A 24282-nucleotide genomic window follows, 5' to 3' on the forward strand; every position below is an offset into this window, starting at 1 on the left:
GTCTTCAAAGTGGGTTCCCTGGACCAGTAACATCATTTGGGAACTTGTTCAAAATGCAAAAACTGGTTCTACTGTCTCAGAAACTCTTGGTGGTGGAGCCCAGCAATGTGTTTTAACAATCCCATCAGGTGATTCTGATATGCATTGCAGCGTGAGACCCAGTGTGTAAAAAGAAACCACGTACCCGAGACGAGCAGGTGTGATTGTTGAGGGAGGCTGCAGGTTTCCTCACATGCCTGCCTGCCATTGGGTGTCTCTGCAAACTGCAGCAGCAGCTGCTATTAGCAAGAGCAGGCAGGTTGCACAATGTGGCTGGTGTCCCTTCTTGCAATTTAACTGGAATGGCACATTGCCAAGGGATCCATGTTCAGAGGGACTTCATGAGAGCAGGTGTCTCACCTTGCACCTGTCCAGGCCTCTCTTCTTCCCTTACTGACAGATCTCCAAATCACTTATTTCTCTTAGCAGCCTCTGCTGCAGAAACAGGGTGGTGCTGCCTCATTTGCCCTGGTTCTTCACCCTGCATCAGATGAACCTCCTGAGGGCCCTTTTTGCTTCTAGGAATGATGATTCCATACCTTACCAGGTCCCCTTGCCTGATAAACCAGAGGTTGGAGAATGAAGAGAGACAGGGGCCTCTGACTTCCCCTGTTGCTGGAGGGATGGCAATAAGGACACAGGAAGACAAATAGACTTGGAGCCCTGAGAATGAGGCAGTGCGTCTCTAGCTCTGAGGTGGGAGAACAGACCCAGAGGCACACTGCACCCTTGCCAGCAGAGGCAGGAGCAAAGCTTCAGTGAGAGGGACTTTCAAGGGAACATCCTGGTGGGCAGTGAATCCTGTCACTGTGGGTGGGGCCGGGGGTGTGGCCCTGGCCCAGAAGTCAGGCAGCATGCTGGTGGGTACTGTTTCTAGCTGGAGGCGCCAGCAGGGGGCAGTGAACTGGGCTGCGACAAGCAGGGCAGATACAGCAGCTTTTCCTGCAGGGTCCCAGTTGTGGGGGTGGCTGCCCTCTTGAGAAGCGGGCTCCCACAGGCCAGCAGGGGCTCCCAGAACGAGCCTGAATGTGCTTTCCTCTTCTCTTCCAGATCTAACCATGAGCTACCCTGGCTATCCCCCGCCCCCAGGCGGCTACCCACCAGCTGCACCAGGTAAGAGGGTCTGGGGTGGGGAGGAGAGTGAATGCTGCCTCTGTACAGTGGCTGGGAGTGGAGAGGGGAGAACAGTAGTTTCCTCCCTTCCCTCCTCCCCTCCCGGCACAGCCCAGCAGGGGAGGAGAGGACAACAGGAGCAGAGGGACAGCCAGTGGGGGCAGGGGCTGGAGAAGAGCATTGAGGCTGAGGCCGTGGGAGGCCTGGGTTTGAAACTGGCTCCAGAAAGCCCTGGCCCAGGCCCAGGGCTGGGTGTCTTGCCTTACTCTCTAGTAACAGTAGGCAAATGCTGTCACTTTGAGACTCAGTTTTCTTCTCTGCAAAATTGCTTTAGGGATTTCTCCCTCATTAGGTGGTCCTGGATACTGATGAGATAGGCAGGCAGAGCCTCTGACATGGTGCCCTCCAAAGCATTGCTAGGTGATGGTTGTCCCTTGCCACCTCTCCTACCCTCTGTTCAAGGTGTATGGGTTTGCAGCAACAAGATCCCCCTTGCCAAGAGAGGAAGTGGAGGCAGATGCTAAGGGTCGAAGGTCACTCATTCCCTGTTTTCTGCAGGAGCTGTGGGTAGTCACATGGAGAAGTCATCTTCTCTGGCCCTGGCCCCTTTTGGTCCTCAAATGAGATTTGGTCCCCACTATGGGAAAGGAAATACGAGGGCTCATGGGACCAAGGGGAGGTCATCTTGAGGGTGCCTGAGCCGCTGCCCCTCGCCCCAGGGGACCCCCAGGCATCATTCATTTCTCTGGAGCTGAGATCCTGTGGTTTGAGCACCACTGACCTGCAGGCCATTTACCTTCCCTCCCATTCAGCAGGTGAAGAACAAACTCAGACCGAGAGGTGGCTCAGCTGCTGTCCCAGAGCACGTTAGGGGCTGAACTGGGCCACTGCCCTCTGAACAAGCCCACCCCAGGTTGGCTGGCACTGGCCTCGGTTCCTTCTCCATAGTAGAAATCCTGCCACTGCCACCTTTGCTAGCACAGCTGAACAGCCTCTGAGTAGCAACAGAGAAGGAGGCAGGAGATTTAGGGAGGGTTCTTCCTAGAGGGTCTGGAGCCCTGGAGATGAAGAGCCGATCCGAAGCTGCCATGGACAGGAAAGCATCTAACAGGCCAGAGATGTCGAATGCCCATCGGGCACCCAGCTGAGCCCTGCAGGCATTAACTCAGTCTTCGTCACAGCAGTCTAGGCATACACTCACTATGAGCCCATTTGTCAGCTGAGTAAACAAGCCTAAGGAGGGTGAAAGCCTTGCCCCAGGGCACATACCGGTCCTGCTGGTTTCAGAGTGGGCTTTTCACCTCTGTTTCTTCCTGTCCTCTTGTGGACTGGTATCTGTGTTTACCATGACCCAGCCCCGTCTCCCTCCAGCCTCTTATCCTGCTTCTCCCTGCCTTTTACAGACTTGTAATAGCCAACAGCCAAAGCCCCTCCCGCCAATGCCTTCGCATTACTGAAATCTCAGAGCTCCCTATGGTCACCTCTGACATGGGCTCAGTGTGGTGTCCCACAACAGTCTGTCTTTGTCTGTCCTCCCGCTCCATGATGGTGAACTCGGGAGGGCAGAGCCTGCCCGGGCTTTCCCAACCTCCTTAATACCCCACAGAGGGTCTTGGGAGTGATTGGGGAACTCCACCTTCCTCCCTGAGAAGAGGGGAAGGTGTCCCTTCCTCTGCCAGTGGGCTAGGGGGAGACTTTCCCCCTGGTGTTTTCATGTGGTCTGTGGGGACCCGAGGCTCGAGGCTCTACTGGGCCTCCCTTCCTGACCACCTGGGAGCTCGCATCTCTGCCTTTCCCCGTGTGGTTGGGGGACTAGTAGGGGCTAAATGGCTTGATGTTGCTTTCAGGTGGTGGTCCCTGGGGAGGTGCTGCCTACCCTCCTCCGCCCAGCATGCCTCCCATTGGGCTGGATAACGTGGCCAGCTATGCGGGACAGTTCAACCAGGACTACCTCTCGGGAATGGTGAGTCCAGCCTTCCTGCTGAGGCAGCCCTGGGGCCACGCCTGCGTGGCCAGAGGAATCAAAGCTGCTGGCCTCTGGGGCTCCAGAATTGTCTGTGTGTGTGTTGCTGTGGTGTGTGGTGTGTTGAGCTGTACCTCAGAACAGGGTTTTCATCAGGCTTCTGCCACCCGCTCTCTGCCCCTGTCTGGGTCTCACTTTTCCCATCTGTAAAATGGGGGAGGGGAGGGGAACAAGATGATCTCACAGGTCCGTTTTAGCCCTGCGGGGTTAGGGTCGGGAGGGTGGTGAGGGTGTGTGCATGAGTGTGCATGCACGTGCTATATATGAGTATCCACATTCATGTACCTGCGTGTGCGTGTGTGTACATATGGAGGGCTCTTGTGGTTAGGCCTGGGTGGGTGTGTGGCAGGTGTCTTGGGCAGACATGCTACTTTTTAAATTTGTTGTTTTGCTTTTAAAATAATACATTTTATGACTTGAAAACAAACGTATGCTTAGAGGAAAGTATGCAACCAGTACACACCCTAATTTGTGCCAGGCCCAGTTCTAGGCACTGGGGATATGTGAATAAAACAAACAAAAATCTCGGCCGTGCTGCATTTATCATCGTTGACAAGCAGTAACTTAAGTCAACGATGTGTTGTTATTGAAAGTGTAGGTGCCATGGGAACAAGATGAGCAGGGTAAAGGGGTCAGGAGTGGGGGTGGGGTGATGGAGGGATAATGATTTTAAGTTGGCAGTAAGGTGGGTCTGGCTGAAAAGAGGATGTGTGAGCAAAGACCTGCAGCAGGGGAAGGAAGTGCTGTATGGATGTCTAGGGAATGCCAGTGCCCTGAGGTGCCAGGGGGCCTGAGGTGCTTGGGGACAGGGAGGAGAGGCCAGTGTGGCTAAAGTGGAAAGGCGAGGGGATGAGATGAGAAATGAAGTCTGGGGGTCCAGCTCTTGCAGGGTGTAGGAGGCTATTCATCCTAAGGATTTAGGCTTTTATTCTTGGTGAGTGCAGATTCACCTGAACATGCCTGCCAGAGGTGTCTGTGGGTAGCAGGCTGATGTGATGGCGGTGCCCCCAACCCTGAGTATGGGACCCACATGGCTTCTTGGGCAGTGAGCTGTTAACCTTCACCCAGGTGGTCTGGGATGGGAGGAGCAGCCATGTGGAGAGGGAAGGCATCTCCCCTGCAGAAGAGGGTGAGGATCTCTGGTTTGCATCCAGCCGCACTGTTTACTGGCTGTGTAGCTTTGAGCAAGTAAACTCATTCTGTGGTCTGTGAAATAGGTATAACGGTACTTCATGTTCCACAAGTGGAGACACTGTGAGGACTGACTTGGCTTAGATATGAAAAAGCGTGGAGGGACAGAGTGCAATGGGGCCCGTTGGCCTCATGCTCTGCTTTGTGTCCTTGCAGGCGGCCAACATGTCTGGGACGTTTGGAGGAGCCAACGTGCCCAACCTGTACCCTGGGGCCCCTGGGGCTGGCTACCCACCAGTGCCCCCTGGGGGGTTCGGGCAGCCCCCCTCTGCCCAGCAGCCTGTTCCTCCCTATGGGATGTATCCACCCCCAGGAGGAAACCCATCCTCCGGGATGCCCTCATATCCGCCATACCCAGGGGCCCCTGTGCCGGGCCAGCCCATGCCACCCCCCGGACAACAGCCCCCAGGGGCCTACCCTGGGCAGCCACCAGTGACCTACCCCGGTCAGCCTCCAGTGCCACTCCCTGGGCAGCAGCAGCAGCCAGTGCCGAGCTACCCAGGATACCCAGGGTCTGGGACCGTCACCCCCGCTGTGCCTCCAACCCAGGTGAGTGTCAGCCCACTGCCTCCCTCGGCCCAGGCCTGGGCCCCAAAGACTGGAGACACATGGTCCAGTAGATGGGGAGACAGGGAAAGGCGCAGGCCTCCAGCTGCAACTTCTTGTTTTAACAAAGAGTGTCGGCCAGGTACAGTGGCTCGTGCCTGTAATCCCAGCACTTTGGGAAGCTGAGGTGGGCAGATCGCTTGAGCCCAGGAGTTCAAGACCAATCTGGGCAAAATGGTGAAACCCTGTCTCTACTAAAAATAGAAAAAAAATAGCTAGGCATGGTGGTGTGCGCCTGTAGGCCCAGCTACTCAGGAGGCTGAGGTGGGAGGATCATCTGAGCCCAGGAGACAGAGGTTGCAGTGAGCCGGGATCATGCCACTGCACTCCAGCCTAGGCAACAGAGTAAGACCCTGTCTTTAAAACAAACAAACAAACAACAACAACAACAACGAGAAACAGAAAAACAAAGAGCGGCACCTTCTTGCAGACTTCCCACCTCTGGGTTGTGTTGCTTAAGGCCCAAGGGTAGCTGCCCTGTTTCTCCCAGTGTGATGAGACACTCCACATGCGAGTTGGGTCAGAACGCTCCTGGCGAGTACTCCTTATTCCTCTGTGTCATTCACTGCCTGGGCTGTGTGTTTTGTAAGAACTGCCCAGGCCACCTGTCTTAAGCCTTTGTGCCCAACAGCATCTCCAGTCCTTGATATGCGCCCCCCACAGACGGGTTTTGGAGGATTCTTAAAATTCCCTTTGGGTAGGGAAAATGTTGGCAGTTCCTCCAGGGTTGATCTTGGCTCATTTTGGAGAACAGTTCATGTTTGCAGAGCCTAGAATTCGTTGTCATGGTTATATGGCCCAACCAGCCAGCACAGGGATATGGTATGTGCTTGATGACTATTTTTGGACAGAGGGTCTCCTTTCCTCCTTCCCTTCCATACCCACATGTTCCCCCACCCCTGTGCCATCCTCCAGCCTCTCTCCCTTATCTTTTCCCTGAGCTGCCCCCATAATTGTGTTATAACCAGTTTGTACCAGCTCCTAGGAAGACAATCCACTGGGAGACAGTATAACCTGGAAAGTTCAAATTTGCTGGGTTGTGCAGCTGTCAGGGTCTGGAGGAAGTCCGGCAGGTTTTAGTCTAGAGAACAGTGCCAGGGAACCAGTGCTAGATCAAGAGGTCGTCAGGCTGCCATGCACAGTTGTGGAGTCTGAATACCTGCATCTGCTGGAGGGTCCACATGGGCTAGCCAGCCCAGTTAGGAGTACCCACGTGTGCTCACGTGCTGTGGAGACCAGTCATCTATGAGAGAGGCCACAGCCCCTGCTCCTGAGGCTTGCCCTTCATCGGGAGCCTGAGCCCCAGCCCTGGAGGACCTGGGCACTGGGCAGATTTACAGCGTCAGGTTTCAGCTATAGGTGGGCTCCCAGCCACTGGAGCCAGGAAAAAGCTTCCGTACTAGAACACAAGGCCAGATAACAGTCAAGTTAGGCAGACTTGGCGTAGAGTCCTCTGCATTGTTGACTGTGGGTTCCTTTAGATACTCCAACTCTTAGAGAAAGGGCTGTTCCCAGAGTCTAGGGGTGGAGCAGTCTTGAATCTGGGGAAGGTGGCATACGTATCATCTTACCTGTGACTGTTTGTCCGAGTAGTTTGGAAGCCGAGGCACCATCGCTGATGCTCCGGGCTTTGACCCCCTGCGAGATGCCGAGGTCCTGCGGAAGGCCATGAAAGGCATTGGTAAGAGACCCTGGGTGGCTCAAATCCTACCCCCTGCCCCCTATTCCCCAGGCAGTTTCACAGTGGCTCTGTGGGCTAGGGTAGCTGGGGGACGCAGACCTGGCCCCAGTGGTAATAAAAGAGAAGATGGATGTGGGATTGCGCCTGGCATGCCCAGAACAGTTGAGGCACCCAGGCCAGGGAAGTCTCAGCTGCAGAGCATCTCATAACCCCTGCCCGACCCACTCCTGCTGCCTCTTCCTCCAGGGACGGATGAGCAGGCTATCATTGACTGCCTGGGGAGTCGCTCCAACAAGCAGCGGCAGCAGATCCTCCTTTCCTTCAAGACAGCTTACGGCAAGGCAAGCTGCGGGGTGGGGGCGCGGGACAGTGAGGCGTGTCCTGAGCTCAGCACAGCCCTGCTCACCCCTGCTTTTTCTTGGGTGGGTCCGGGTCTCCCGGATGGACAGTAAGGAGCAGGAGGGCATTTCCTTCTGCCCACCCAGCAGGTGACATCGTTGGGAGATGAAGGATGCCACAGGGTGCCAAGGTTTGCTGAGAGGCTCCAGACATCTAGCCCTGGGTTCTAGCCCTTGCTCTGCCACATCTCACTAAGGTTGTGGCACATCATTTTCCTTCCCCTGCCCTCTTCATGACCACCCTGGGGGGTTTAGCTGATGTAAGAACTTTGCAGGGAAAGGCTGTGAGCACTGCCCAAGTACGAGGGGCATGTATGAGCGCATTTTGAACTTCTGGGGTTTTGAATCTTAGAAAGGTAAAAATTGGGTAAATATTGATTAGATTCATGTTCTAGCCCAGTGCTTCTCACACTTCAATGTGTCACCGATCCTCTGGGCATCTTGGTAAAATGTGGTCTCTGATTCGGGAGGTTTGGGGCAGGCCTGAGAGCAGGCTTTTCTCTCGGGCCCCTGGGGGATGTCCGTGCCGCTGCTCCTCGAATCTGGGATATGGCTCTTAGTAGTCACCTCCTGTGGATTTTTAAAGTAGACTTTGTTTGTTTGTTTGTTTGTTTGAATATCCAATCAGGATTTGATCAAAGATCTGAAATCTGAACTGTCAGGAAACTTTGAGAAGACAATCTTGGCTCTGATGAAGACCCCAGTCCTCTTTGACGTATATGAGATAAAGGAAGCCATCAAGGTGTGTGTGTGTGTGTGTGTGTGTGTTTTCATGCATTCATGCATGTGGACACACAGCCCAGAAGGAGGCCTGGACAGTGTGCTGTGTTCTAGCCCACTCATTAGCTGCTGTTATCAGTATGGCTCCCAGGCCTTCCTGGGTTAGAGTCCACATGCTGTAGAAAAGGGAATTCCCTGTGATTTCCCCAAGAGGCGAGGGATGCACCCGTCATCATCAGGGAGCCTTAAGTCTCTCTCTATCTGGTCTCTCTCCATCTTAAATAAATGGTGGAGCTAGGGTTTGAAGGTGGCAAGTCTGTGGTAAGCAGAGGGGTAGGAGGCCATGGTTGGTATCGTTCCCATTCTTTAGGACTCTGTTACTAGCAAATGACAGAAACACACTTCGGTTTAAGAACAAAGGTGGAGAATCAGTTATGTGGGTAAAGCCAAGCTGCCTGGCATGGAGAGGGCCAGGCCAGACGTCTCTCTAGTCTCTGCCTCTCCTGAGCGCCTGCTCTTCTGTCCGTTTCTGTGCTTCTCCTGCCATGGCTGCTTCATGCGGGGTTGGGGAGGGGTGCCTGTTGACCACTCTCCGCCTACCTATGAGACCCAGCTCCAGAAGAATCCAGCAGGATCTCCAAACAGGGGCAGGTTCTGACGGGCCCAACTTGGGCTCACTGTTTCCTCCAGTCCTGTGGGTTTTGACTGAGGGGCGGATCCTGTCCATTCTGTGCAGTCCCACAGCTCTGTGTGCACCCCACGGGCAAGGGCAGGCAGCGCAGTCCCGAATCTCTGTGTGCACCCCGCGGGCGAGGGCAGGCAGCACAGTCCCGAAGCTCTGTGTGCACCCCGCGGGCGAGGGCAGGCAGCGCAGTCCCGAAGCTCTGTGTGCACCCCGGGGGCGAGGGCAGGCAGCGCAGTCCCGAAGCTCTGTGTGCACCCCGCGGGCGAGGGCAGGCAGCGCAGTCCCGAAGCTCTGTGTGCACCCCGCGGGCGAGGGCAGGCAGCGCAGTTGCGAAGTCCTGTGTGCACTCTGCCGGCTAGGGCAGGCAGCGCAGTCCCGCAGGCCTGTGTGTAACCCAACCATTTACTGTGTGGCCTTGGACCAGCCAGTACCCCTCTCTGATGCTCAGTTTTCTGATCCATGGGAGTGCCCCTTTGTGTGAACCCTACTCATCACCGCTGCCACTGTCGGTGTGCTTGCCCGGGCTGTGGAGAGGAGCTGACTTCCTTAAGCCTGGGAGTAGCTGGAGGGTGTGTCTCTGTGTCAGGGGCCTCTGTTGCTGGGGTTTGGCCCTGGGGTCCAGGCAGCAGCATGGCCCCACTCTCCTTCCCGGGTGCTGGTAAGGCTGCTGGAACAAGCGCATGGTTGGTTGTATTCTCTGCCCCTGCAGGGGGTTGGCACTGATGAAGCCTGCCTGATTGAGATCCTCGCTTCCCGCAGCAATGAGCACATCCGAGAATTAAACAGAGCCTACAAAGCAGGTGACACCACTCCCTCTGCCCTCTGCAGATCCCTGTGCTCTCGGGGCTATGGCCTCACTCTCTCCTAGGGCCTCTTACTCCTTCCTGGCCTTCTTATCAACCTATCTTCTGCCACCCCCAGCACACTGGGCTTTGACCCAACACCCAACCGTTCCTTCTGTGTATACATGGTGCAAATGACTAAAGTAAGGGAGCGCCAGGGGAAACCTGGATGTGGTTTGGGCCAAGGCTGACTAGAGCCCAGGTCAGCCTGGAGGTCGCAGGCTTGTATATCCCTGGAGGGCCATGTGGGCTGTTTGCTCTCTTGAGCCCGAGCCGAGACCTCTAGCCTTATTCTCCCCACTACAGTGTTTTGCAATGGGCAGCTCCATAAACAGAGCTACAGGGTGGACCTTCTTTGCTTCTCCCTTTCAGAATTCAAAAAGACCCTGGAAGAGGCCATTCGAAGCGACACATCAGGGCACTTCCAGCGGCTCCTCATCTCTCTCTCTCAGGTACTTTTCCCATGACAGGGCTCGGGGCCCCCAAGCCATGGAAGTCAAAGAGATGGGATCCCAGCAATGAGGAAAGGGAAAAGAAATGGGGAAGGAGTGGGCTTGACCATACACCTGCTTCCTTTCAGGGAAACCGTGATGAAAGCACAAATGTGGACATGTCCCTCGCCCAGAGAGATGCCCAGGTGAGTGTGATGGCCAAGCCCCTGGACTTCCTAAAGCAGGGTGTACCTCGCTTTCTTGCTTCCTGAGAGAGGTGCCCTAGGGTGGAAAGAACAATAGATAAGCAGTGGGTTGCAGATGCCACGAGTTTCAGACGTGCTCAACTGCTCAACTGTATGACCTAGAGCAGGTCGTCTGACCTCCTGGGCTTCACCTTCCCCACCTACGGGAAGGAACATGTGAGATAATTAGTATTTCAGCAGTTGATAGATCACGGTTTTGGATGTGGGATTTCGTGCGACTGCGTGCTTTCCCCATGTTTAGTTGCACATACCATTGTTTGCAAAGGGGCAGAATTTGCACTTGCCTATTAGTTTTTTGAGGGTTTGAGCCTAGAAACCAGCTGCCACATTAGTTGAGCAGCCTTAGAATTCTGTCCTTGTCCACCTTGTGAGTTGCAGACAAAAGGGGAAACGTCCAAGCAGTCCAGGCATCTGAGCTACTCTCTAGAAAAGTTTGGGTTTCCCGCTAATGAATTTCAACCGTAGTGTTATGGCAGGGCAGAGCCATGACTTCCTGGTGGGGTAGTTAGCCATACCTCTCTGTCCCCCTTCACTGCCCTTGTCATCCATGGCAGGGCATTCACCAGGAGCTGCCAGTGGTCTAATTATCTCTACCATCTGCAGGTTTCGAATGAGACCCCAAGGAGTGCCCCCTTGTTAGGACTGGAGGAGAGCTACTCCTCTGGACTGGTCCTTTTGCTTTCCAGATGAGGAAACTGAGGCTCAAAAAAGTTGAGCACTGTTCCTAACTGAAAGCTAGAGGCAGAGCCCGGACAAGGGCCTATACCCCCGGCTCGGTCCTCTGTGCCCAGTTAGCACCTGCCTCTGCCCTGGTCTCTGCCCTGCTGCTCCTGCAGGGGTCTGCCTTATTCAGTGTCTCTCTGGCTGGTGACATCCATTCCCATTCTGGGAGTCAGAGCTGGACACCCCTGGGGCTCAGGGCTCTGGCTTTTGCTCCAGCGAGAGTTTTGCGTGCCAGTTTTAGCGGGGCAGAAATTGTCTCATGCTCTGCCTTCTCAGTTCAGACCTGCTTTGGCGTCATCTTGACCTGTGGGATCTCAGCCCCTGATTGCTGCTTTCTGCTCTTTTTCAGGGCTGCTACCTGAGGCCTAGCAGGCACGTTAGAGGCCATCTAGTTCAGAGGTTGCAAATTGGCAAATACTTTAGGCTCAAACCTTCAGAAGTTTACCAGGCTCTCCTGGGTGACCTGGGCCTGGGGTCTGGGTGTGGCCTGTGCCGCATGTACATCTTCCTCTCTCTCCAGGAACTGTATGCGGCCGGGGAGAACCGCCTGGGAACAGACGAGTCCAAGTTCAATGCGGTTCTGTGCTCCCGGAGCCGGGCCCACCTGGTGGCAGGTAAGTCAGGCCAGGGTCCCCCTGAGGCCAGTTAGTTGAGGGCAGTCGGGATTGTGGGGAAACAAAGCTATGGGAACACTTGGCAGTTCCTTCCTGCATGGGGCTTTCGCCTCCTCAAAAAAGCCCCCTGGTGGGGATTTAAAAGACACTGTCAGAGGGTTTCCTGAGTTCTGCAAACATCCAGTTCTGGAGGTTCCTCTGGTGTAGAAACTTGGTATCTTTGTACGTGGGAATGTGGAATGTCAAGAGTTGGGAGAGTCCTTTGGGAGCACCCAGTCCAGTGTTTTCCAAAGCCTGGCATAACAAGCAGTGATAGCAACAATACTGGGTGCCATTCATTTACTCATTCATTCAACAGATGTAAATCTCACTTCCCTATGGGTCAGTCCGTCAGGTGGTGGAGCAAGTTTGGGGCCATGGTCGGGGGGCAGGGCACTGCAGAGTCTGTGTCCCATGGGCTGCACCTTCTCATTTGGAGAGACAGACAGTAAACAACAATGAAATAAAATCTGTATCACATGGTAAATCCTGTAGAGGAAAACAGCTGGAAACGGGTAGGGAGTGATGGTAGGGTCCACCGGGAGGTGCTTGGGCCAATCCCCACTGAGGTCAGGACATTTGATTTAAAAACCTAAAGGAGATGCAGGGCCAGAGGCCTGCCTGGGGCTCCCAGTACGACTGAGAACAGTGAAGGGGGACCATGTGGAGCAGTGGAGTGAGCAAGAGGAGTGGAAGGTGAGGGCAGAGAGGGGAGAGGGCCCTGCTGATGACTTCCCGGAGTTGGGTACTTATCCTGAGCAAAATAGGAAGCCAATGGAGGGCTCTGAGCAGAGGAGGCTATGCAGACTCCCTGGCTGTGGTGCGGAGAATGGAGTGAAGGGTGCAAGGCCAAGCAGCGAAGCCTGTTGGGAGGCTGCTGCAGGGACCCAGGGAAGGAACGGTGGTGGTAGGGGCTTGTGGTGAGGAGGTGTCAGGTTCTGGCCATGTTAGCTGATGAATTGGACACGTGGCGTGTAGGGGAGAGAGGGGTTGAGGATTACACAGGGTTTCTTTAGGGCAAGCAGTGGGAGAATGGCCCTCAACTGAGACAGGGGCAACTGTAGGTGGAGCTGGCTTTAGGTGCCTGCAGGGTGGAGCTGCAGGGAGGCTGCTGGGTTGCTGAGTGTGGCGGTCAGAAGAGGTCTGGCCTGGACGTGAAAGGTAAGGGAACTGTGAGTAATCGAAGGTATCCGAGGCTCTGGGACTGCAGGAGGTCCCCTCGGGAGGGAGACTGGGGAGCCCACCTGTGTGAGGAGACTAAGAAGGAGCCACTAGGGAGGTAGGAGGACCCAGAGGAAGGGGGTCCTAGAGGCCAGTGTGAGGTGGCAGGCAAGGACAGAGGATGGTGACCACACTGAGCAACTGGTGGGCTGTGGCCAGGGCTGCTCCAATGGGCAGTGAGGATGAAAACGCAGCAACCGCTCTGTGCTGCACACAACAGGCACTGTGGCTCTCCCCATTTGCAGCTGTGGAAGCAGGCACAAGGTGGTAGGGAAGTGGGGGTGCACAGCTAGTAACAGCTGAGCTGGGATTTGAACCCAGGCCACCCGACCCCAGAGCACACTTTTTAACCTCTGCACTATCCTGTAATGGAGCCTGAGTGAATGCATTTTCATCTTAAATCATTATTTCTTTTAATGAGTACAGAACATGTAAGTAGTGCATCAAGCCCATGGCTTCACAAACATTACTTAGGAGAAAAGAGGAGCTGATATGAAGAAGATATTGAGATAGATACAGATAGAGCAGAAATCACGACTTTAATATGCAAATGGAAGCTGAGACTCAGGCTGGGGAAGGAGAGTTTTATGTCCTGGGTCAGAGCTGGAGTCAGGACCCAGGTTTCCATCATGCTGCCTGCCTCTCTAGGAGCCAGCCGTCCACTCCCATGGATGCTTTGCGTGTCCCAGATCGAGCTGGGCTGGCAGGGGTGGGCAGAAAAAGCCAGATTGGCTGGGGCAGGCTGGGCCTCAGCTCCCAGGCAGGCTGAGGAAGACAGATGGATGCATGAATAAAGCCAAGGAATGGCAGAGACTGCAGGTGTGGGGGATTTGAGAAGAGGGGACACTGTGTTGGGGTGTGTGGGAGTGGGCCCTGGAGGGGTATTAAGGTGCGATTTGCTTAAGTAGATTGGCAGTCCTGAGAAAAGGACCACACAGAGAGGGACATCAGGTGGTGTGTGTGACTTGTGACGAAATCTCTGGCTTCCTTGAGCGCTAGGCAGGCCTGGGGACGTGCAGGGTGTGGGAGCAGAGTGGGAGGCGGGGGATTTGGGGGCAGAGGCCACCTCACGTGAGTCCTCTGTTAGTCTGCTCATGCTGCCATGACAAAATACCACAAACTGGGTGGCTTAAGCAACAGACGTTCATTTTGTTGCAGTTCTGAAGGCCGGATGTCCTAGAGTGGGGTGCCGGTTTCTCCGTGGCCTCTTCGTGGCAATCAGTGTGCTCACAGGGTCTTCCCTCTGCATGTGCACATCCCTGAGGTCTCTGTGTGTCCTAATCTCTTCTTCTAAGGAGACCAGGCGGATTGGATTAGGGTACACCCTAGCAGCATGTTTTAACTTAATTACCTCTTTAAAAATCTTATCTCCAACTACGGTTGTATTCTGAAGTCCTGGGAGTTGGGACTTCCACATATGAACTTTGAGGAGACACATTTCAGTTCATAAAATAAGCCTCTGTCATCCCCCTAGTTTTCAATGAGTACCAGAGAATGACAGGCCGGGACATTGAGAAGAGCATCTGCCGCGAGATGTCCGGGGATCTGGAGCAGGGCATGCTGGCTGTGGGTAAGTGTCTCAGGTTTGCCTGCCCACCGTCCAGGGGCTAACGTGTCGTAAGTGTTCAGGCTGTTCGCCTGTCCTCCAGCTGATGGGTGACATCGTGAAAGGACCACAGGATCCAAGATCACTCAACCCAGAGTGTCCAGATGCTGGGAAGTCATGCCGCTTCCCGGGTCCCTGTGCAGTTGAACCCCTAGCTGTCCTGGAGGTGTCTTGTGTGTGTGTGTGTCTTGTGTGTGTTTGTGGTGCAGCTCTGGAGAAGGGAACTGCAGTGTGGGTATTAGTGGGAGGGCATCCAGCTGCTCTCCCGGAGAAGTATGACTCATATCCTGCCAAGTTTCCTCTAAAAATACATCCCTGCAGGCAGTTGTCAGATGTTTGTGATGGAAACACGTGGAAAGATTTTTACTTGCAACAGCGAAACAGGCCCATGCTGAGGAAAGCTGGCTTGGCTCCGGGATGGTAGTGTGCCTCTTACATTGCCCATGTCCTCTAGCAGGGCCCGGTGGGCTCCAGGTCCCTCCCACTGTGCAGAGTTGGGTCCCCGCCCTGAGGCCCTCACAACCCCTCTTTCTACTCACCTGGGAAAATCAGTCTGCCCCTTTTTTCATTATGCTTTTTTTTAGAGTTTTCTGGATGGGAGAGATGGAAAATCCTCATTTCCCTGCCTGCCCCCCACAGTAGGTCTCGTGACCTGGGAAGCCTAGGGAGATGCGCATTCCACTCGGCCACAGTTTCTCCATGAGGGTCATGGCCTCTCCAGTCTGCCCCTCCTGCCTGAGCAGCAGCACAGTTCCTCGTCACCATCTGCAGCTCCTCGCCCCACTAAGACCCCCGCCCCTCTGACTCTTGGTCCTTTCATCACGGTGGTTGCCAGGAAAGAGGGTGGGTTGGTGTCCAGACTCTGCGTGTTTCTGTTCCAAAGAGCTGGAGCCAAGATCATGGGATAGTTGAGCCTGGAACAGAAGGAAGAGGAGAAAAGATGGATGCAGTGATGGATTTGACATCTGGGCCTCTAAGAGGACACTTGTAGACTCCATGCCCTGCTTGGGCTGAGAATTTTCTGCAGATCTGGTTATGCTGAGTTTCTCTCTTCTAGTGAAATGTCTCAAGAACACCCCAGCCTTCTTTGCGGAGAGGCTCAACAAAGCCATGAGGGTATGTAACTTCCATGTGCAGGTTGCAATACCTTAGCCCCGCCTGTGCCTAGGTCCAAGGGCTGAGGGTAGAAAGCCTGGGGAGAGCCAAATCTCAGCCGAGAGTTCTGAGGACTTGGGTAGGGAGGGGACTGGAAGGCCCAGGGCGGGTGGGCAGGTGAGGAGGCCTGATGCTCATGCTCTTGGGGGGACTCTCTTTAGGGGGCAGGAACAAAGGACCGGACCCTGATTCGCATCATGGTGTCTCGCAGTGAGACCGACCTCCTGGACATCAGATCGGAGTATAAGCGGATGTACGGCAAGTCGCTGTACCACGACATCTCGGTATGGCCCTGCTGCAGGCAGACTGGGCTCCCTTTTGGCATCCCAGTCACCTGTGGAACCTCCCTCCTTAGAGTGGCCGTATGCTTGGCCTCTGTGCTGTGTGTGGGCATCTTGTTTATGGACCTCAGACTTGCTCATCCCGTTGCCCCTAAACTTCTGAGGGCAGGTGGGTCATGACCTTGCTGTCGTCCCCACCTTGCATCCCCCAGCAGCATCAGAGAACACTCGGGACCTCCTCAACCTTGACCACGACCTTCAGCGTCCCAACCACCCTGTGATTCCTTGAGCTGTCAGTGAGAACTCATGTCCCAAAGGCTCTGTGGAGCTCTGCTCTCACTCACTGACAAAGCACTTGTTGCACTCAGCTTTATGGCATAGGCCACACAGGCTGTTCAGAGCGAAGGCCGTGGGGGTCACGCCACTTGGAGTCCAGCTTTTCTACTTGCTAACTGTGTGACCTTGAACAGCTTCCTTAAACCTCCCTGAACCCCAGCTCCATTGTCTTTAAGATGAGAAAATAATTGTTCCTTCCCGGGAATGTTGTGAGTATTGAGTGAGGTGGTACAGGTCAAGTGTCTATTAAACACTAGCCACTGTTGTATCGCTGTGCGGCAGAGCCAGTCTGACAAAATACATTCTCAGCTACATGGTCTAACACTCAAATTCTGAACTCACGTGAGCCTTGAAATTGCACTATGGGGACCACATCCTCCCACCTTAGACTCAGTAGCATTTAATGATGGTGGGCATGTCATCACAGGAAGCTTACTTTGTTTCCTTGGCTGTATGAATGAAGCCGTTGCTAGAGAATTAGTAATTCTAGGCTGGGCACAGTGGCTCACGCCTGTAATCCCAGCACTTTGGGAGGCTGAGGCGGGTGGATCACTTGAGGTCAGGAGTTCGAGACCAGCCTGGCCAACATGGTAAAACCCTGTCTCTACTAAAAATACAAAATTAGTTGGGTGTGGTGACGTGTGCCTGTAATCCCAGCTACTCGGGAGGCTGTGGCAGGAGAGTTGTTTGAACCCAGGAGGCAGAGGTTGCAGTGAGCCGGGATCAGGCCATTCCACTCCAGCCTTGGCGACAGAGTGAGACTTCATCTCAAAAAAAAAAAAAAAAAAAGGTTAATAATTCTTTACAGAGTATCTCCTGCATGCCAGCAGGCTGTGGACATCTGGAAGAAGCCACATGCCTTGCCCTCAAGTTGCTTAGGGTGGAAGGAAATGATTAGAAATGAGCCAAGCCGAGCCTGCACTCTTGGAGTGAGCGTAGTGGCCTCAGACAGAGGAGATCCCTGGGAGGTCCGAGCCTTCCACTGGACAGTCATGTGTGAGGAGATTGCGTTTCCTAAGCAGGACACTGTGTTGCGTTACATTGGTAACCCCAATTTAAGGCAGCATAAATGCACTGGGAAAAGAGCAGTATTGGTTAGCCCTGGGAAGTGGTTTTTAGGGTGATTATATTTTTTTTTTGTGGATATTCATTTGACTTGGATAGTTGTGGTGAGTGCTGCTTTCCGTCTTCTAATGGGGTCCTGGGGGAGGCTACATTCCATTTTTTTAAGGTCTGTGCCCCCTGCTGCAGGACGTGCAGCAGGGGAAAATTCCCCAGGATGGGGCTTCCTCCCTATAAGGGTGCTCAGGGCTGAAAATCAGGAGCCAGAAGGCTGAAAGTGACCGTACCTCCCTTAACGGATGTCTTCCTTGTTTCTGTGGCCAGGGAGATACTTCAGGGGATTACCGGAAGATTCTGCTGAAGATCTGTGGTGGCAATGACTGAACAGTGACTGGTGGCTCACTTCTGCCCACCTGCGGGCAACAGTGGTGCCAGGAAAAGGCCAAAAGAATGTCTGTTTCTAACAAATCCACAAATAGCCCCGAGATGCACCGTCCTAGAGCCTAGGCCTGTCCTCCACCCCTTCTGACCTATGTATTGTGCCACAGGACCTGGGTCAGTCTAGAACTCTCTCAGGATGCCTTTTCTACCCCAGCCCTCACAGCCTCTTGCTGCTGAAGTAGATGTTTCATTTTTCTGACTCATGCAATCATTCCCCTTTGTCTGTGGCTAAGACTTAGCTTCATTTCGTCATTTAATTGTATATTTTTATTTGGAGGCATATTTTCTTTTCTTACGATCATTGCCAGACAGATGCATACAAGTCTGTTTGCTGCGTACACATTTCTGTTGAGGGCGACTGGTTGGGTGAAGTGCCGTGTCCCCGCTGAGGCGAGAAAGGGAAGCATGCCTGGGAGGGTAGCCTGTGCATCTGGTGAGTGTGTCACAAGCTTTGTTACTGCCAAACTCACTCCCTTTTAGAAAAAAAAAAAAAAGTCATTCGTTCCATCTTCCTTGCAGAAACCACGAGAACAAAGCCAGTTCCCTGTCAGTGACGGGGCTTCTTGTAATTTGTGGAATGTGCCTTAAACCTGAATGTCTGTAACCAAAACTTGTTTCCACATTAAAAGCCAGCCAGCTCTGGAATGTTCTGGAAGTGTCTTCCTGGTACCAACTTGTTTTCTTCTGCTTGATTATGCCCTGTGGCTCAGAGTTCTTGCCTTATCAGCCAGTGAAAATTCATGTAACCTTAGATAGAGATTTGTGTGCAGGAAACCCTGAGCATACAATAGTTTGCGGGGACTCATTGTAAGGACATGGGAAGGGAGGTTCCCGAAATCCAGGCAGGGCACCCAGACACCTGAAAGGCAAAGGGATCTTGGTTGGTTGCAGGTGCAGTGAAGTCCACTGAAGGTGTGGTAGGAAAAATGTAGTCCTTAACCCAGGTCCCAGGCGGGAAGAAGGGTGTCTGCTAATTCCTGGTGCCCCTCGACAGGGGCCAGAGAGAAGGATGGAGACAACCCAGAGAGTCACAAGACCAGCGCCTCCCCTCAGGGTGCCTCCAGGCTGAAACGGGGTCCTGGCTCTGGTCTCTGGGGACCCTGTGCCCCTTGGTTGGTGGTGTGGGGGAGAGAATCCATAAGAGAGTTTCTGAGAATTACAGTGTCATGTCCAGAAGCTAGAGCTTGCCTTGCATCAGGGGTCTCTACTCACTGCTTTTCCAACCTCCTGTGTTGAGGTTTAGAAAAGAGAGAATCGACTAGGCACTGTGGCTCATGCCTGTAATACAAGGACTTTGGGAAGCTGAGGTGAGAGAATCACTTGAGCTCAGGAGTTCAAGACTCGCCTGGCCAACATAGCGAGACCCCTGTCTCTAGTAAAAAATTTGGCCAGGCATGGTGGCTCACGCCTGTAATCCCAGCACTTTGGGAGGCTGAGGTGGGCAGATCACCTGAGGTCAGGAGTTTGAGACCCAGCCTGGCCAACATGGTGAAACCCCGTCTCTATTAAAAATACAAAAATTAGCCAGGCATGGTAGCACATGGTGGCTGTAATCCCAGCTATTCAGGAGGCTGAGGCAGGAGAATCACTTGAACCCAGGCGGCAGAGGTGGTAGTGAGCTGAGATCACACCACTGCACTTTAGCCTGGGTGGACAGAGTGAGACTCCATCTCAAAAAAAAAAAAAAAAAAAAAAAAAAAAAAAAAAAGTACCTGTCATTGTAGTGCATTCCCTGTAGTCAGCTACTCTGGAGGCTGAGGCAGGAAGATCCCTAGAGCCCAAGAAATGGAGGCTGTAGTGAGCTGTGATTACACCACTGCACTCCAGCCTGGATAACAGAGTGAGACCCTGTCTCAAATGAGAAAAAAACAAAAAGAAATGACAGAATCCAGAGAGACTAGGCTAGATCAAGCCTGCTGGGTCCTGGCAGGAGCCCCAGGGAGTAGCTCATCTGCAGACCTTTGCTTTAGTACTGCCCCTTAAACATAGAGGAAGAATGACATCCAAAGGGTGTGGAGCAGCCATGAGCTGAGAACTAGCCTGGTCTACCTGGGATTGATGGCAGGTCCTGGTCAACACGTCAGATCTGCATCACAGTCCATGCCTGAAGCCTGAGCTGAAGCCCCATCCCTGCTGCTCTCCCAAGAACTCCTCTGCTAGGGCAGGCCCCTTGCCCTTGGGTGCCAGGTGGGACCTGCCTGATGGGATGGGGTGCTTGCCATATACAACTTGCCATGAACTCAAGGTGACCCAGGTGGCCTTCTGAGTTGTGATGGGGCCTAGAACCAATGTGCTCTGATGTGACCATATTCTGTGATGTTGCCTTGCCCTGTTTACTCCAAAGTTCCCAGCCTGGTGCCCAGCAGGCAATTTTGCACTTACAGACACATTTACTTTGGCTTCCAAAGTGTTTTTAGACATTTGAATTTGTTGCCAATATTTAAACATTGAGAGATTTCATATTTTTAAAAATCTGGAATTCTGGCTTCTCTTGAAAACTCAGAAATTCTGGCACCACGGGGCTTGCATTCCTACATGGCTAGAGCTGAGTTGCAGCTGCCGCTTTAGGCCTGTACCCCTTATTTACCATAGGCTCCCTCCTGTGTTACACTGAGCCCATGTTACCCATTTGGCTCCTGCAGGCCTTTGGGTTTGAGACCCTGGTCTACACACTTGGGGACCACCTGTTGTAAGGTACGTGGATGTGCTTTGGTCAAGAAATAAGACCAAGGTGGACATCCAGGCCAGAGTGACTCAACGAGTTTTGGTCACAGGCGTGTACTCCACTTGTTATGTAACCTGTTTGTGTAAGTTCATACTTGGTTCAAAGCCACTATTGTTTGGAAAAGGTATAACTGCCCTGCTGACGCTGTACAGACGTTCTTGGGCTTGGATGGGCATGGCTGCACATGGCATGCACTGGCGCCCAGAGAGTGAAGCTACTGACCACTGTAAGGGAGAGCGACCATCTGGCAGATAGACAGAGGGGAGCCAGGACACGGCTTGGCTTGTGCCCAGATGGGGACTTAAGCCGCTGACCCTGTAGCTGGCCTTGCAGGCCAGGGAGTGCACCTGCAAGCATGGCGGCTGCAGGAGCCGCAGAGCTGGCTGCTGAGAGGAGCCGCAGAGCTGGAGAAGACAGCCAAGGTAAAGGTGGACAGTGTGAGAGCTGCTGGTGAGATAGCTGCTGAATAAAACTAACATTTTACCTGCGTACGGCCCGCCAAGTTTTCTTTCAGCTATCGCCTATCCACCCACTCCCCTCGAACCTCAGCATGGGCTGGAACCTGACCCTGGGTGTGACATTTGGCATACTGACACCTCTGTCTGTCCCAGTCCTGGTTCTCCCTGCCTTCCTGTTCCTCTCCCCGCCCTCATGGTCATTCCCAAGGGGTCCAACCCGTGTTGAGTATGGGCTAGAGGACTTCATGAATGCCTCCTGATCTTCCCAGAGGCAAAGGTCCTGCCTTCCAAGGTCAGTGGGAGGCTGGGATCGACACTGTTTATTATGCTTACGACAAAAAAGATAGGGAGAAAGACATGCAGCCTTACAGGTCATCTTTCTGGGATAGAACACAGTGGGTCTTTTCCTGCCTCCTGAATATGTTAGTCAAGGCCAGTCCATGCTACACATCTAATCTGACTTCTAAAATAGCAAGTGGAGGGTGAAGCACCGGATGAATTCAGCCCTGAGAGAACTTTCAGCAGCTGTGGGGGCACTGGAAGAAACACTGTTAACTAGTTTTGCACCTGAGACAAATGGCCTCGCTCGCCTCCCCTAGTCCTGATGGCATTTGTCTCATGCAAAATTTAAGAAAGAAACTTTGGAGTGCTCACCCTGTGGCTGGGTAGATGATCCTGAAGTGGTGGTTTTCAAGCCTGAGTGTGTATCGCGATCATCAGAGGAGCTTGCTAAAAAAGAGCAGTTCCTGGGGTCAGACCCTCACACATTTTGAGCAGGTGTGGGGGCTGGGAAACTGCGTCTGTAACCCTCTGTAATCTAATGTTTATCTAAATCCTACTGTGCTCACACAGAGAACTCCCCAAAAGTCGAGGTGTTCCTCCAGAGGGCAGATGAGCAGATGGCAGACTCTGGAATTCAGTCAGGTGATGAGAGATGAGATGAGGCACTCCTAGCTTTGGGAAGAGGGAGCTGAAAGATGAACCTTTGCAGGTGCCCACAGTCAAAGTGGTGGTTTAATGCCATGCCATGCCCATCTTCTGTTGGCCTTGGCAGGGAATTACAGTCCTAGCTTAGGACTTGGCCCCTTATTTCTGCTGTAGGCTCTTTCCTGCCCTGGCTGAGATGGAGTGGAATGAGACCTAGAAACAGATCAAGCTAAATACATGTCCTCAGACAGATAAAGGTTTACATTTTCACCCCCATCAAATCGGAAAGCTCTCTGCCTGTGTTTTTCTTTTTTTTTTTTTTTTTTTTTTTTTTTTTTGAGACGGAGTCTCGCTCTGTCGCCCGGGCTGGAGTGCAGTGGCCGGATCTCAGCTCACTGCAAGCTCCGCCTCCGGGGTTCCCGCCATTCTCCTGCCTCAGCCTCCCGAGTAGCTGGGACTACAGGCGCCCGCCATCTCGCCCGGCTAGTTTTTTGTATTTTTTAGTAGAGACGGGGTTTCACCGTGTTCGCCAGGATGGTCTCGATCTCCTGACCTCGTGATCCACCCGTCTCGGCCTCCCAAAGTGCTGGGATTACAGGCTTGAGCCACCGCGCCCGGCCTCTGCCTGTGTTTTTCTAAGGGACAGGGACATCATTACTCAGTCCCCAACCTGGCCTCATATAGGGTCCCCTGTCAGTAAAGGAGTCAGTTAAGCCCACCAGGTATACCAAGGACTCTTACCTTCAGCCCCTACTCCTTGGAAAGCTGCCTAATATTGGTGTTTAGCCTGAGCCTGACTCCTTCTCAACACTAAGAGCTGATGAAGTCCTGAAGCAGAAAGAGCTCTGACGTGAGAGTCAGGCATCCTTATTCTGATCTCAGCTCAGCTACTGATTTGCTGTGACCCTGGAGAAGTCACTTCCTGTCTTCCTGACCCTATAAAATGCAGGGTAGACTAGAGGAGAGCTTCTACAACTTTAATGTGGTCAATGAAATGGAATAGAAAATTCCACAAGTCTGTCCTTCCACAAAAGTAGCAAATAAAGTGGCAAAAACTCAAACAAATGTATGGGAACTCTGGAAACTAATTGAAAGTTTACAGCAATCAGGTGAATACCTAAGAATAAAAGCTGGATTTAGTAAGAGAGCTTTGTTGTGTTTTAGCTTACACTGGCCCCAACCCCCACTCCCCAGCATGGCGGCAGCATCAAAAACAATATCCCTCATTCCCTGTATAGGTTCCTGTCACTGGAGGTAGCAGATTAGACCTTATTCTCAAGAAGTATGTTTATTTTGATTTGTGAGGTTGCTCCCTGAAGGACTGGTTCAGATGCCTTGCTTTTATTTTGCCTAATTTGGAACTCTCCCAAAGTGAAGATGGCAGCCTAGAAAGACATTTCAAGGTCAATGTATTAGTGGCTCATGCCCAGGGGAAGGAATAACATTTGGAGCAAACAGGAGACAAATTGAAAAGTTTCAGGAGGAAAGTCTAGGAAATAAGATTGTTTGAGGGAGAATAAGGACTTTAAAGAGCTTCCACATATTCCTGGGAATCTAGAAGGCCATACACATGCCTAAGGCTGGGCATGTGCTTGAAAAGACTTGAGAGGGCCCTATGCTCTCACCTCTGCCTGACCTTCAGGCTCTGTGCACGCAGGAAGTGAAGGCTAAGGCATAGTTATAAACTGCATGGGTGAAAGTTGAAACGTGTGTCCCGACACAGAACACATCTGCAAATACTAGGAGGCTTTTTGTTGTTCAAAAGAAATCTTTTGAATCACTAGCTGACCACTAAGCTAACCAGAGACTTAGTGGTCACACCTGACAAAGAATACAAACGAAAAAACTAAAAACATAGTTCAAGAAAATAATAGGTTGGGCACAGTGGCTCACATCGGTAATCCCAGCACTTTGGGAGACTGAGGCAGGTGGATCACTTGAACCCAGGACTTCGAGACCAGCCTGGGCAACATGGCAAAACCCCATCTCTACAAAAAATACTAAAAATTAGCAGGGCCTGGTGGCACACACCTATAGTCCCAGCTGCCCAGGAGGCTGAGGTGGGAGGATCACCTGAACCTGGGAGGTCCAGGCTGTAGTGAGCCATAATCCTGCCATTGCACTCCAGCCTAGGTGACACAGTGGAGGAATAATTTTATTTCCAAACTTGCTACATTATAAATAATATTCAAAATGTCCAGTTTTCAACAAAAATTACGAGGTATGCAAAGAAAGTATGGCTCATACATAGAAAAAAAATCTGCTAATAGAAACTGAGGAAAGCTCAGACATTGGACTTAACAGGCAAGACTTTAATTATTTTCAAAAAGGTCAAAGGGCTAGAGGAAACCAGGAGAATGATATCTCACCAATATTGATAAAGAGACTGGAATTATAAAAAGGAACCAAATAGAAGTTCTGGAATTGAGAAGTACACAAATGAAAAATTCACTGGAAGGGTTCCAAAGCAGACTTAAAAAGGCAGAAGAAAAAAATCAGCAAACTTCAAGATAGGTCAATTGAGATTACCTATTCTGAGGTGCAGAAAGAAAACAACAACAACAACAACAAAGTTAACTGAGCCTAAGACACCTGCAGGATACCATCAAGTGTACCAACATACACCTAATAAGAATCACAGAAGAGTGAATGTAGAAGAAATTTTTAAAGAAACAATGGCTGAAAACATACTGAAAGAC

At 52.5% G+C, this 24282-nt stretch overlaps 2 protein-coding genes across 6 annotated transcripts in view; one reads left to right on the forward strand and one right to left on the reverse strand.

Annotated features, from left to right (window-relative positions):
- The window catches only part of ANXA11 (annexin A11), a 46726-nt gene extending 29054 nt beyond the window's left edge, over positions 1 to 17672 (forward strand). For 4 of the 5 annotated variants that reach the window (XM_050803450.1, XM_050803453.1, XM_050803451.1 and 1 more), the window contains exons 2-14: positions 1090 to 1152; positions 3000 to 3115; positions 4523 to 4915; positions 6566 to 6653; positions 6900 to 6994; positions 7680 to 7793; positions 9166 to 9256; positions 9671 to 9750; positions 9879 to 9935; positions 11239 to 11332; positions 14067 to 14162; positions 15256 to 15314; positions 15515 to 16300. In XM_050803450.1, coding sequence (XP_050659407.1) covers positions 1098 to 1152; positions 3000 to 3115; positions 4523 to 4915; positions 6566 to 6653; positions 6900 to 6994; positions 7680 to 7793; positions 9166 to 9256; positions 9671 to 9750; positions 9879 to 9935; positions 11239 to 11332; positions 14067 to 14162; positions 15256 to 15314; positions 15515 to 15814 — 1638 coding nt within the window. In that variant the 5' untranslated portion in view covers positions 1090 to 1097 and the 3' untranslated portion in view covers positions 15815 to 16300. Of the gene's footprint in view, positions 1 to 1089; positions 1153 to 2999; positions 3116 to 4522; positions 4916 to 6565; positions 6654 to 6899; positions 6995 to 7679; positions 7794 to 9165; positions 9257 to 9670; positions 9751 to 9878; positions 9936 to 11238; positions 11333 to 14066; positions 14163 to 15255; positions 15315 to 15514; positions 16301 to 17356 lie in introns of those variants that run through there. The other variant, XM_050803454.1, reaches the window with a different exon arrangement.
- PLAC9 (placenta associated 9) overlaps positions 1 to 24282 on the reverse strand; it is a 325463-nt gene that overhangs the window by 285242 nt on the left and 15939 nt on the right. The window lies entirely within an intron of this gene.

This window comes from Macaca thibetana, chromosome 9, assembly GCF_024542745.1.
Source record: "Macaca thibetana thibetana isolate TM-01 chromosome 9, ASM2454274v1, whole genome shotgun sequence".
Classification (NCBI taxonomy): domain Eukaryota; kingdom Metazoa; phylum Chordata; class Mammalia; order Primates; family Cercopithecidae; genus Macaca; species Macaca thibetana.